General features: G+C 39.9%; 1 protein-coding gene across 3 annotated transcripts in view; it reads right to left on the bottom strand.

The window, feature by feature from the left end:
- The window catches only part of LOC101859345 (rho-related protein racA), a 21,885-nt gene that overhangs the window by 3,820 nt on the left and 3,772 nt on the right, over window positions 1–14,293 (bottom strand). For all 3 annotated transcript variants that reach the window (XM_005103485.3, XM_035971095.1, XM_013085442.2), the window contains exons 4-9: window positions 13,940–14,085; window positions 12,036–12,150; window positions 10,692–10,882; window positions 8,641–8,713; window positions 6,737–6,853; window positions 4,607–4,837 (exon numbers count right to left, since the gene is read on the bottom strand). In XM_005103485.3, the coding sequence (XP_005103542.1) occupies window positions 4,607–4,837; window positions 6,737–6,853; window positions 8,641–8,713; window positions 10,692–10,882; window positions 12,036–12,150; window positions 13,940–14,085 (873 nt within the window). The remainder of the gene's footprint in view (window positions 1–4,606; window positions 4,838–6,736; window positions 6,854–8,640; window positions 8,714–10,691; window positions 10,883–12,035; window positions 12,151–13,939; window positions 14,086–14,293) is intronic.

Here is a 14,293-nt window from a genome sequence, read left to right as displayed (position 1 = left end):
GAGAGAGAGAGAGAGAGAGAGAGAGAGAGAGAGAAAGAAAGAGAGATACAAAAAGATACAGCACGTACTAACACACTGTTGGTTACGCTAGTGCGTGATGTACATTTTGACCCATTGTTGTGTTTTTATTATACGGCACATACTAACGTAAGCCACACAGCCGGGGCTGAGCCTATGGCAAAAAAAACACTGCGCAGCGCTTCCAGAGAGCGGGAAGACAAGCTAAACTACACACTTACACGTGTGCAGTGTGTTTCGAGTGAGGCAGTGAATGCTCAGACTCCACTTCTAGAAGTCCCTTTTTACTCGTCCTTTGTTTACAAATGGGATCCCGCTCTGAACAACCACTCTTTCTTTGACATGTTCAAACTCTGATTGACATTCAGAACCCTGGTGAAGTCTTAAACTCACAGACTGCATAAGTCATGGTGTCCTACTGCCACTGAGAACTTCAAGGGACAAATAGATACACGTATGTGCTTCAAGGACACTAAATGCTTAGCGATGCTGACAGTGATGAAAATGTCAGTGTGTGACTACGACTCAGATGGCGATCCGAAATTCAATCCTGGAACATGCGAGGCCAGAAGGTGCAATGCTGAAGTATGTGCGGCTTGTCCTGATTGTGAAATCCTTCTTTGCTTTGATCATTTCAATGAAGAGATTGCATCATGTGTTCAACATGGAAAAAGCACAAGAAGGTCAAAGGAAAAAAATACAACGTGTAAAAGCTGTAGGTAGGCCCTCATGTTTGTTTAAGTAGAGGTTTTACGGCACTCGCAACTGCATAAGGTCATATGAGCGCCAGAAGAGGTGTTACAAGAGAGTACAAACATAAAAAAAGGACGGGAGATAAGGACCATAGATGTTTGATAGGAAAGAAGAAGCAAACCACACCAGAGCACCCGCCAACCACCCACCCCTCAAAGTTTAAGATTCCCACTGGTGTGAATGTGAACACTGATGCTCCCGATCAGTTTCAGACAAAGGAAACAGTCATTGATGAGGGTGGTGGAAAAATGCAAAGACTACTTCCCGAGCAGTACACAGTGGAGGGAGGTGAGAAAGAAGTTAGGAAGGAAGAGAAATTCAGATCAAACAAGCAGAAGGAAGCCAAAATGAAGAGGAATTTGGGACAAGAGTACACAAGCATGAAGACAAAAAAGACGTGCTCGCCAAACTCATAAAAGCAAGATGTAAAGGAGACACGTGTACAAAGCAGAAGAAACAAAGCTCATCAATTACTGACGAGCAGAGGCAGGCCATTTTTTATTCGTATCACTCCCTTGGAGATCTAAGAGTGAAACGGGAGTTTCTTTGAGGCATGTCAAATGCTGTAAAATAAAGAGGAAATACACTGAAGGCGAATCACGAAGAAGTAATATCAGACAGTACATGCTTACAGTTGGGGACATTTTTGTTCCAGTCTGCAAATTGTTTTTCTTTAACACTTTGGGCATTTCAGAACAGAGCGCCAGAACGGCATTGAACAAAGTTACTTCCACTGGTATAGCTGAGAAGGACAAACGAAGTGGGGGACAATCTGAGGCAGAAAGAGAAAGAGATGCATTTGAGCGAAAAGCAATATCAGATCCCTTTAACAGATTTCCCAAAGTCGAATCTCATTACTGTAGAGAAAAATCAACAAGAGAGTATCTGAGCCCTGAACTCAGCAAACGGCACATGTACCACACACATGTACCACACACATGTACCACACACATGTACCACACACATGTACCACACACATGTACCACACACATGTACCACACACATGTACAACACACATGTACCACACACATGTACCACATGTGCATCCAGGAATGGATACCCAGAACAAGGCCACCAAGCTTCACTACATACAACCATGTATTCAAAAGTAAAAATCTGTCAATCCACCGACCAAGTAAAGACCAGTGCTCTCTTTGTGACAATTATCATCAAGGAAATGAAGAAACAAAGATAGGTTTTAGGAAAAAGTTTGAGATCCATGTGGGAGAAAAAGAAAAAGGGCAGGGAAATAAAGGACGTATGCAAGTGCAAGAAAGAGGCTCAGGAAAGTGAAAACATTCTCTGTGCAAGTTTTGATTTGCAGCAGGTCATTTACCTCCCTATGTCTCAGGGGAGCGCCAGCGTTTACAAAAGGCGATTGTCGAACTACAACCTGACTTTCTATACATTGCTAACAGAGATTGTCACTGCTTCGTTTGGGATGAAACGCAAAGCAAACGTGGATCCTCGGAAATTTCAACTACAGTCCACTGTGCCCTGAAGTTTTAGGACGACCGTGGCATCAAAAATCTTTTTGCCCATGGATGCAGTGGTCAGAACAAAAATTCGATTACGTCTGCGATGATGTTGTACACAGTGAGCAATAGTGTGAATCTTGAAGAGATTTCATTGAGGTTCTTTGAAACAAATTATCGTCAGAACAAGGGTGATTCTACACACAGTGCAATAGGACATGCCCTGAAGAGGGCTGGGGATTTGTTCCCTCCTTCTCAGGTAGCAACAGTGATGTCTGTCGCTCGACTTCAAAAGCCTTATCAAGTGAATCAGATGCAGTCTAAAGTCTAAAGACTCTCTGGATCTCAAAGGCTTATCAAAAGACTTCAGAATCCTGGACGCACGAAGAGGATCTGATACAGGAGACTCATTTTCGTGGAACAATATCATGGAACTGCAAGTTACTATTTTTTAAAATCATATACAGTTGACGCCTTCATATTCCGAGTTGCTGTTAACATTATCATTTGTCACGGATAATATAACCCGTGAATTTAAACCAAATTGATCTTTTTTTGCATTTTTATTGTTATTTGGAAGTTACCATTTAGGCGTAAGCCACGCAATGAACGTATATATAGTATAATATACGCTTTAGAATACAAAAGCATGTACTAATGTATCCAACAATCTAGTAACGTAAGCCACACATCGAGGCTGTCATTGACGTAGCACGTACTAGTGTATCGGACAAAAAGGTTATTTTTCCTTCAAAACCTACTATTCTCACAAAGATGCTTCTAGCCAATTGAAAAGTAGTTGGCCCACACACGCTATGTCAAAATATTAAAAGCAGGATCGGCTATTTGACGCCACAATGGGATGGTGAAAATCGCCCAAATCTTTAAACGTCTCTCCTGCAAAACTAACAAAATGTGGCTTACGCTAGTTCGTGTTTTGAGGGACGATATTAGGCCTATGCTCATGGTGTGAATTGACAAGAGAAGGCGGGAGAGAGGGGAAAACGGATGGGAACAGGGGGAAAGGGGTGGGGATGGGAGGGTCAAAAAAGTATTTAGGGAGAAATTTATTAGCACTGTATATTAGTGTCCGCCAGATGTTCAGACTAACGTCATGTTAGTTTGCTGTCCAGTCATTTGACATCCCAAATCCCAACGACGGTTATAGTGCCACAATTTGTCTAGCACGTGTCACTGGTCGACATCATTATAGAATTACCAATTAATGACACTGCGTTATGAGAGTAAATTTCTTTGTCCAACTTAAAAAGTGGACGTATTGTGGCGACACCTAGTTTTGCTTTACGATTTTTTATGACTTGAAGGACATTACGATCGAGTATAATAATGTCTTGCAGATTCAAACTGTCTTTGTCGACCTCTACTTTGTGGTATGTTTTCCAATCCGATCAACTGCCTTTATTAAATACAAAGCGTTGCATTACCTCTCCCGAAAGCGTTTGTGATACAGTCTTGTCAGATTGTTACATTTCTTACCTGGAAGTTTGACTTTACAATGATCTGATCGTATTATTGACATTGTAACATGTTGATCCCTTTGGTCTTGCAGGGAAAATTTTGCAAATGGCGAACATAAAAGTAAAAGTAAAACTCGCTTCTGAAGAGAAAACAAGAAAGAGATATCGTGGAGACAAAACTTTGGTTCCGAATGAGACAGTTTTAAATCAAGCTGTTGAAAATATGTGCACTTCTGATTTTTACACTGACTGTTTAGTATTTAGCCAAGCAAGGAAGGGAAACAAAGGACGTTTACCGAGTCACAGTTGGGATACAACAAACACCTAACTTTATACGTATAATAGCTAGTTTGTATACGTCTTATTTTTATTTGTAGTAACCAGTACACAGTCATTACTGTCAATAATGCATCACAACTGACCATCGCCTACGCCCATAAACGTTCACGAGTGTAAAGGAGAACAACGAACCGTACCATTCGTCGTTTTTGCTTACATCGCAAGGCTCACCTGCGGGTGCGCAGTGTAAGGGAGAACGACGAATGTTGAATAACTTTGCTACTTTTTAACCTAAACCATTCAAACTTTAGAAACTGCTTTATGAACACCTCAATCAGATATCTGGTGAATTACAGATTAAAAGAGTGAAAAATAGAAGAGTTGTTAAGTGAAAACAGTTTTTGCCTCTCCGGAAAAATTTGCCTCGCTACCTGCGCCGGACCATTCGTCGTTTTCCCTTACGACGGCAGATCTTCTGTATGCTACAGTAAAAAATGTAAATGTGGGGTGGAAGTCAGATCCAAAGAAACGAAACAGATTATCTTTCTTTTTAAAGAAGTTTTTTCAGATCCATTGGATCGTAGATCTAGCAAAGTAACAAACCTTGAACAATGAATACAACATCAGCCAGCGTGGGCTTGTTGAAGTAAAGCTCTTTCATCTTGGCTGCTGTCTCGTCATTCAGATACGTCCCGATGCTCGGGTTGAGAAAGTCTTGCTCTTGCACAATGTTATCGCAGATGGTGGCTAGGTAAGGCAAGTCAAAGATTCCAGCAACTCTCTTGAGCTCCTGAAGATCTGATTCAGACACATCTTCTGCGAGTCTCGGCACTCCTGTCACAGAGAAAAAGAACTTTTTTAAAATATATATATTTATATTATGTGCTTTAACACCCCCATGGGCACAGTTTAGATCATTCAGGAGGTGAACTTCAGACCTAGCTGCCTTTAAAGGTTAACCCAAGCTGGGAGGGATACAACATCCAAACAGAAAGACCGAGATACTGGAAAAAGTTTCTCCCTACTCCAAAATCAAACTCGGGTCTCCTGCGTACTGCAAGTGCTGCGGAGGAGAGCCTAACCACTATGCCACAGACATAAACAGACTTTGATAAACAAATGTGAGGCACCATGGTGAAATCAGGCGCTAATCAAAATACAGAGGAGTCCACTTATAACGAGTCCGGAAAAAACGAGAAGTCTGTAATAAAGGCACTATTCTAAAACCCTGGGTTTTTTTCTCCTCTTTACCTTAGTAAACAAAATACTGCTATAGCGCTATCAGACACACTTGCGAGTCGGTTATAGCAGAATATTGTTGCTGCTGTGCACATGGCATAGGCCAATTATACATAATGCAAGACCTCGCCAGTTGAGAAACTTGTTGCAGATCTTACAAAACAAAGAATAGGAGAGCCCATGTGCGTCAACAATGAAGGCCGGAGCAACTGAGTAGGGAGGGTGTGGCATGCGCAGACAAGCAGAACGCATCGCGTGACAGGCCAGTTTAGATTATCAAGGCCTGCCATGCCTCTCACTTCTCTGATGCGGGGATGGAGATGTCACAGCAATGTGATGGATGGAGCGAATGTGTGACGTGCACAAGCAGACAGAATGCACCACAGGGTGGGGTGGGGTGGGGTGGGGGGAAAACACAGCGTTGCCAACGTCAAGCTGTCAGTCCACATCGCTAGATCTAGAGCTAGAGAAACAAACCTGATTCAATTTTTGATCAAGTAAGACCTAGGGGTCATGTTGAAACAAAATCATCATCAGGGGAGATAGCAAAAGGAAAAACAGAACACCAAACTCATAGATTAGGCCTACTTTACAGTTTCCCTTGAACTTATTACTGGATCCCTTATAGCGAGAATCCTGCTATAACGGACATTTTGCTCCGCCCCCCCCCCCCCCTCTCATTATAACAGGATTCCACTGTATAGAAATCAAAGAAACAGACATTTTTCAGCCAGTTAGGCATTATTTATTGAATTTCTGTTTTTTGGCTCAACACCTTTTATGTCCATATAAAACACATTTCCACGAAAATTTGACTGAAAAAAGCTGATTAAAGGTATAAATATATAATTTATCAGTTATAAGCTAATGAATTTACCTAACGTTGGGGGCCATTTTCTCCCTAATTTTACCTCTGAAACCAGGCGACCCTGACCACCTTCAATCGCAAATATTTCGACTTCTTTTTAACATAAATTGATATCTTTTTCACCAAAAGGAAGGCAAAAGAACAGGCTTTAAGATGATACCAATAACCCCATAGGCCCAAAAATTGACGAGTGCCGGATTACACCCCGTCATGACACAAATCTTTTAATTCAAAATTTCTAATAGGAAGTTTACGGTACAGCAAGATGAAAGCGAACAGTAGTTTTGTAAACTGAGATGGTCTGACGGGAAGTTTACAGTACAGCAGTGTGGCATAGAGGCGTCAAACAATTCATTGAATTGGGATTGTATAACCAAATGTTAACAACACAGCAAGACAAGAGTTTCCCACAATGCTCAATGTATGGTTCCATTGCCCACATTACACGCTACACAATACACACTTCTCTATGTATGTCTCTATTTACCACACTAAACACTACTTTAAGTATGTTTCCATTTTCCACATAACACACTACTCTATGTGCGTGAATATATTTCAACACTACGCACTACTCTACGTAGGTCTCCACACTACACACTACACTTTGTATCCATCCTCCATACCTGTGTAGAGAAACTCCAGCACACGCACAAACATCCTGGCCTGAATATCTCCACTGAGCTGTATTGTGGTGTGTTGTCGGCCATCTTCCATCTCCTGAACAAAGGCAGAACTGATGCCTGGGAAAAGAGAGACATGTTGTTGAGGAGTAGTCTACTGAAAATAGTAACAACAAAAAAGAAGAAGAAAAAAAAAGGAAAGAATGTTATGAAAATCCTGCACTGATAATTATCATATCTGGCAAAATAGATTGCATTTGAGAGAATAAAATGATAAATGCAATGATACAACAACAAAACCCCAATAAAGCAAAACCGAAAATGAGGAATTAAGAGAAATCTAGCACAGCTTACAGCAATATGAAGCTAAATTAGGTTGGGTCGAAAGTAAAAGTAAAACAAAGGAAACTGTATCGAATAAAAAGATGAAGAAAAAAGAAAGGACTGGGCAGACAACTGATTGAAACAGATTACGATAGACACTTCTGATTTTTAACTCGCTGCATTCATTGCTGAAGATCAGTATGAGAGAGGTATAGAGATGGTCAAGAGAGAGAAAAATGAGATACAAGAGAAGCGGAAGATAACAAAGAAAATAGAGTTGAAAGGTTTTCTTTGCTCAGCCTCAAATATATCTTTAGATTTTTCTTCAACAACAAACAGACTGTGAATCAAAACATCATCTTTATTCTGATATTATCGTGATGAAGCCCTTCATATTGTATGTATACCGTATATCATCGCATATATGGACATATGCATGGGTAAGATGCAAGTAGACTTGAGAGCTACAGTTCTGGTATAAATCATATTTTTCTATGTTCATCAGATAAGAAACATCAACCTTTTCATGGCAAGCACCACCATCTTTGTTTATGGATTTTTATAAGTAACTTAATATATTTCAATCCATAACAAATCAACCTTTCTTATTCACGTATTTTTCATCACTCATAGATCTAGATCTACAGTCCAACAAAGGAGTAGCTATTTTATTTCACAGTGATGGTGTCCAGATTTACCTGATTTTCAAAGTTGTTCAATTGGTCGGCCCACACTGGGCTTTTGGAGTTTAATTTTGTATCCCATGGATAAGATATTGGGCAACTTCGATCTGATTTTTTGGTAAGCTGCATCCTATACATGAGGATAAATAGGGGGCATGCTGACAAAACGAGTTACTTCTTGGATTTTAGCCCTATGGACATTGATGAGTTAAATATAGGGGTTGAGTTTGTGCTATTTAAGTATGGAATAATAAATTTACAGACGTGTTAAACTGGAAGAAAATGGCATCAGTTTAAAATTTAGCAATTTGACCTCTGTATCTACTTTCACTTTCAGACGATATCGCCATTTCAGGATTGCGAGAAGTAAACTATTTTGTCAGCCAGCCTTACATATGTTGTGAGGCAGCGTGGTGAAATCAGGCGCTCGGCAAAATAACGAAATCGGAGAAACAGGTATTCTCCGCCACATTGGAAATTTTTTTCGAATTTTTTTTATTTTGCTTAAACTTCTGTATGTCCATAAAAAAACACATTTCCATGTGAATTTTACAGAAAAACATTGATTAAAGGCTCAAAATGTGTCATTTTTCAGTTATCAAAGACTGTTTAGCTATTGGAGTTCTCAAACTTCAGCGGCCATTTTCTCGCTAATTTCACCACTGAAACCAGGCAACCTTCACTTCCTTCAATTGAAAATATCTTGAGTTCTATTCAAAGTAAATGATTGTTTATTTCATTGGATGCAAGGCAAATAAATCAGCTTAATTTCAGATTATATCAATAACTCCAAATGCCCAAAAATTGACGAGCGCCTGATTCTACCGCGTCGTGACGCATATGGTAATGTAAGTTGCAAGAAGAAACAAAGAATGACAAATGTGCACAATCATCAGTCACCTTCTACTTTTCCACTTGCTATGTCTGAAGAAGAAAATCCGTCTATTTGAAGCAACTGCTGTTGCTGTGTGCTCTGTAGATAGAGGCGGGAGACAAAATGTGAGGCATCGTGGTGAAATCAGGCTCTCTTCGAAATAATAAAATGGAAGGTATTTGCATTTTTTAGCCAGTTCAGCATTTTTTTTTAAACTAATTTTTCTTTTTTCTCTCAAAACCTTTCATGTATATTTTAAAATATATTTCTGCATGGATTTTACTGAAAAACATTGATAAAACGTTCTAAGGACTCTCAAGCTTCCGAAATCAACCAAATTTGGCAGCCAATTTCTCACTAATTTTACCTCTGAAACTAGACAACCCTGACCTCTTTCAGTTGCAAATAGATTCTCTATCTCGACTTCTATTCAAGAAATAAGTGTGTTATTTAAGTTGACAGATTGTCAAATGAACAAATTTTAAGATGAAACCAAAAAACTCCAGATGTGCAAAAATAGATAATATAAGCACTGGTTCCTCTTCGCCAAAACACAAATACTGTAGATATTGCTTGGGGGAAATGTCAAGTTTAAAGTATACTACAAGTACTCTTTCTACTCTTTCTTCCTCTTCTTTTTCTTCCTCTTTAATTGCCTGATCTGAAACTGACAATCATAGTTCACCACTCGCGTCTCTGCTAGGATGCTCTCAAGCAATATAGATGTATTACTTTGGCCACCCATTCGTTCAAGTTCTCTAAATAATTTATTCTTGATCAAGAACTCTGCCTCTTTTGCACATTACATTTCTGTCTGTTCAAGAAATAAAACACTGAACATATCTTGATAGGAAAAGCCATGTCTAATACATACGTTTACATGACTTGAACTCAGTCACAATACACTACTTATCGTCTTCAAACTGGTCAACTTTTTTAAGCCTAGGAAGCAAAATTATTCAGAAAAGAGGAAAATCAAACGGTTTCATTCTTTAACAATCGTACCTATATATTACATAGATCTATCTTTTTTTAAACTTTTTTTTCAAATTAAGAATTTTAAAACTTGAACATTTTTCTTGAGCATAATTATGCAACTGATACAACAAATTAAAAGACTGCAATTTTTTTTTAATTGGAGGCTAAGTACATCTGAACGGCTGGCCAACAGTAGATCTACACATTTTTGAGTGATACCCTAGGGTATGAGAAAAAAGACAAATTCAATAATTTTCTAGTTTGTTTAAAATGAAATTCTAGGTCTCTTTCAATAAAATGTAGAGCATTTATCTAGCAAAAATAAAGGTTTGGATTACCAGAATTAAGTGCATTCCAATAAGTCCAATTTACAATAGTACATGAAAGCTATTCAAACTAAAAAGAACTTTTTTTTCCCATTTGCTTAAACTTAAATTGGAAAATTGGAATGTTTATACCATTTCAATTTCATTTTATGCCCTCCCCGACATAATTTATTTAGAAAGTAGATTATTTCGGAGGCTGGCTTCGATCCTGCCTCCTAGACTCAACACAGGCTGGGATGGATACAACATCCCAGCAGAAAGACTGACAATACTCAACAAGAATTCTCCAAATGCAAGATTGAACTCACGTCTCCTGTATGGGACAGCAAAGTACCTATTTGCTACACCACAGATGCCGACGTCAACAGAACTTGATTTAAGAGACACGAATGAAAGACTGAAGCAACATCAAACTCACTCCAGTTTACCCTGAACATCTGATGGCTTTTCCAACATTCATAGCTATGTTGGTTTTATTAGATTGAAGTTCTACCTCCCTCTCAGCAAAACTGGGCATATATTTAAGTCCAGCAGAACCAACTCTAACAGCCATATCTGTCCAAGACAATCACCTGTACAAATGATCACTACCAAATCCATCCTTGCATTTTTTTTCCTATCTTATAATATCACTGCCCAAGACATCCACCTGTCTAAGACAACCACTTTTCTCCTTGATGATGAGAAACCTGCGTTGAAAATTCTGACAGTATTTCAGAGACGATAAAGACAAGAACAAAAGATTTGACAGAAGGTCATGGTCAACAACCTACAGCAGGAGGGAGACTAGCGGCCAGGACTTTTGAGAAAAACTTGGACGCTGAGCTCAAAATGAGGCTGTGAGCCTGAAGTTGTGTTTGATTGTCCATCAGGAAAGTCACGTCATGGAACTTGGGGTCCTGCAAACTTTTGTACCAGTCCTCAGCAAACGTGGATGTCTGTATTTCAATCCATGGTGCCTTACCTAAAGCAGAAACAGTTATAGAAAATGATATACGGTCGAATACAGATGAGTCGATGTTGTCGGGGTAATGAAAAAAAGATAAACCCATCCAAAGTTCCACTTAACCGTTGGAACCTGTAAAGAAGAAGAGGCGCTGGGACCTGAGAAAAAGATCAACTTGAAAGAAGTTCAACTCAAGCGGCCTCAACACAAGCAAAGTGAACTGTACTATTTTTCTTTTGCAGTAATTGCTCAAGATTATGTACATAGTGGGGGGCGGGGAGGGGGGGGGGGCGTAAAAACATACAATAGCCAGAACATTAAATAATAACTGGTAGGCCTCATTGCATGTGTTTAGAAAAAAGCAAAACATTTTCTTTAGCGCTATAATTGGTCTAGATTATGTTGATGGGAGTCGTTTAACATCTAAAGTTACAATTACATACATATCATCAGCAACTGTTCAAATGTTCAAAGCCCAGAAAGCAGGAGAGAAAAAAACTGTTCCATTCTTTCAACAACTGAACCTGATTTATGTATATTTTTATGTTCTAGGTTGTTTTTTTTCAAAATTTAGAATTTTAATTTTGATGAAAGATTTCTTAACCACATGCAACCGCAATAAAGCGTTATTCTCAAAATGTTAGGCTCAATACATTCAAACTGTTGACTGAAAATATGATAAATAGTAACTGTATGTGTCACTTTCCTTTCCAACATTGTAACAGTTATATATAATTTATTTAAGATGAATCGAACTCATACCTTCTGTGTCAGAGCTGAAGAGCCATAACCCCTACCACAAAGACACCACGAGTTCTAATATAAAAATGTGTATTCACACTATGTCCTACAAACAGTTAAATGAAACATTTTTAAAAAATCAAAACAAAAACCTCACACCGCACCACACCTAATAAAAACAACATAAAAGTGTTCCACTGTTATCCCTGACACTGTAACAAAACCCATACCCAACAAAAACTTCACACTGTAACATACCCAACAAAAACTTCACACTGTAACATACCCAACAAAAACTTCACACTGTAACAAACCTAACAAAAAGTTACCATATGCAACAAAAACGAAACAACCTAACAAAACAAAACAAAAATGTTTTACAGAACCGTACCCAAAAAAAACAAAACAAAAACATTTCCCTGTGGCATACCTGCAGGAGGCATGACTGGAGCAATAGGCAAGTTGGCCTTTTTCTTGTCCAGCAGAGAGAATATCCCGCCCTTTTTCTTTGGCTTTGAATGTGAGAAATTCAAAGCCCTTCTGACCTGAAAGAAAGAGAAATTATGTGACACTGCGGTGAAATCAGACACTTGTCAAAACATTGAAAGGAAATCAATGAATTTTTAATTATTTTTTTTGGCCGGTGCTACTCGCCCGATGTCGGGTGACTTTGACCGATATCGGGTGACTAGCGTCAGGCTAGTCGACCGAATTCAGTCTAGTAGCCTGATGCTACTGGCCTGTGAGGATTTCTGCGACCTCGGGTAGCTAGCATTTTCTGCCCACCCGGAGCCGGTCACCTAGATCTCGTCTTAGTTTTATACAGGGTGCCTGCCCACTACAGCTGGATCAGGCCGATCGCCCAACTTGATCGCCTGAAACTGAAAACAAACAAGTTTGTTTTTGAGGCGACCGAGTCGGGCGATCCATCCGTAGTGGGCACCCCGTATTAGCTAGTGTAAACACGGCCTTGCGGCCTTCCGAGCAACATGAAGCTATTAAAAGCACCTGCTAGCACACCTCTGTGATTGGCCCAAAATAGATCATAGATGATGTTTTTCCGCAATCTATTTTTCCTCGTCTTCCGAGGTTTCCCTTGGGAGTTGACTACATTGTTGTAGATCCCCTAGATATATCACCCTTTATTAATTATTTAATCATTATCATTCATCTGAATGCCGGGGACAAAGTTACTAACAATAGAAATGCAGCGAGGCGATGCTATAAAAGATTGTCTAACTACTACCAAGACGTTTCAATTGCCCTATCTCGCGTCTGAACGAGACTTGGGCGCTAGATCTCCCTCATCTTCTTAGCGCATGACGGCCCGTGATACGAGTGTAAACAAACATGCGTTCCCAGCGCTGAGTTGAAAGCGATAAATTTTGTCTTCGGGCAGAGAGAAAAAGAGAGAGAGGAGGGGGGAGAAAAAGAAAGAGAGAGAGAGAGTGTGTGGGAGAACGAGAGAGAGAGAGAGAGAGAGAGAGAGATAGACAGAGACAAACAGAGAGAGAGAGAGTGAGAGAGAGAGAGAGAGAGAGAGAGAGAGAGAGAGAGAAGGGGGGGGGGGCGTTTTTGTTATTAGAATTATTAATTCCTGTCGTTTTCTCTCAGCGTTGGTTCACAAGCTGACCCGGTGCAATACAGTCATTATTGTACACAGTATGGCCAGTCCCATCTTCATACAAGACATGTATTATAATGTCAATTTGGTCAGATAATTGCAGTCAGAGTCAAACTTTCACGTTAGAACCAATCCGACTCTTGACTTGTAGGACAAGAAATGACCGAGTGAGTGACTGAATCTTGCGCGATTGATCACGCGAATTTTAAAGGAGAATGTGAAGAAGTCCCCACCGGCCAGAACACGGATGCGTAGAAATCCACAAGGGCCAGAAGCCGCAGGCCAGGCGGGGCTAATCGAACGAATTCGTTCATCTGGAACATGGGCAGAAATCCTAGATCAGGCGAGTAGCTACTCCGGGGGGTTTTTGCCAGTTCGGTAAATTTTATTGCTGTCAATTAATTTTTTCTATCAATACCTTCTACGTTGATTTAAAAACGCATCTGATTTATGTGCATAATATCCAGGAAAACGTTGATCAAAGATACAAAAAATGTAAATTGGCAGTTTCCAAGGACACTCCAGCTTTGGATGTCACCAAACTTTGGCAGCCATTTTCTCACTAATTTTGTCTCTCACATGCACACAGGGCGACCCCCACCTTCAATCCCATATAGCTCAACAGCTATTCAAGATAGATATTCTGTTGTTGTTTTAAATCAAATAAAGGCAAACTAACAACCTTTAAGATGATACCAGTAAGAACTCACGGCCTCATCAAAACAATTTTTGACTCCCTCTTGTGTCAAGGCACTGGTCTCCAGGTACAGAAGTCCGTTGTCTTTGGCTATCTGTTTGGCCTCCTCTCTTTGAGCAAAATGTCCCCTTCTTTCAGGGTTGGTAGAGTCCAGAAGATCTAGGAATATAAACATAAATTTGAACTAGTAAATAAGAGACAGAGAGAGAGGGAGGGGAAAAAGAGGGAGAGGAGGGAGGGGAAAGAAAGAGGGAGAGAGAGAGGAAGGGAAAAAAGGGGAGGAGTGAGAGAGGAGAGGGGTGAGAGAGAGAGAGGGAGGGGCGGGAGGAGTGAAAGCGAGAAAGGGAGAGAGTGGGGGACTAAGGGG

Source organism: Aplysia californica, unplaced genomic scaffold, assembly GCF_000002075.1.
Source record: "Aplysia californica isolate F4 #8 unplaced genomic scaffold, AplCal3.0 scaffold00374, whole genome shotgun sequence".
In the NCBI taxonomy this organism is placed as follows: domain Eukaryota; kingdom Metazoa; phylum Mollusca; class Gastropoda; order Aplysiida; family Aplysiidae; genus Aplysia; species Aplysia californica.
This window is presented reverse-complemented; position numbering and strand designations above follow the sequence as displayed.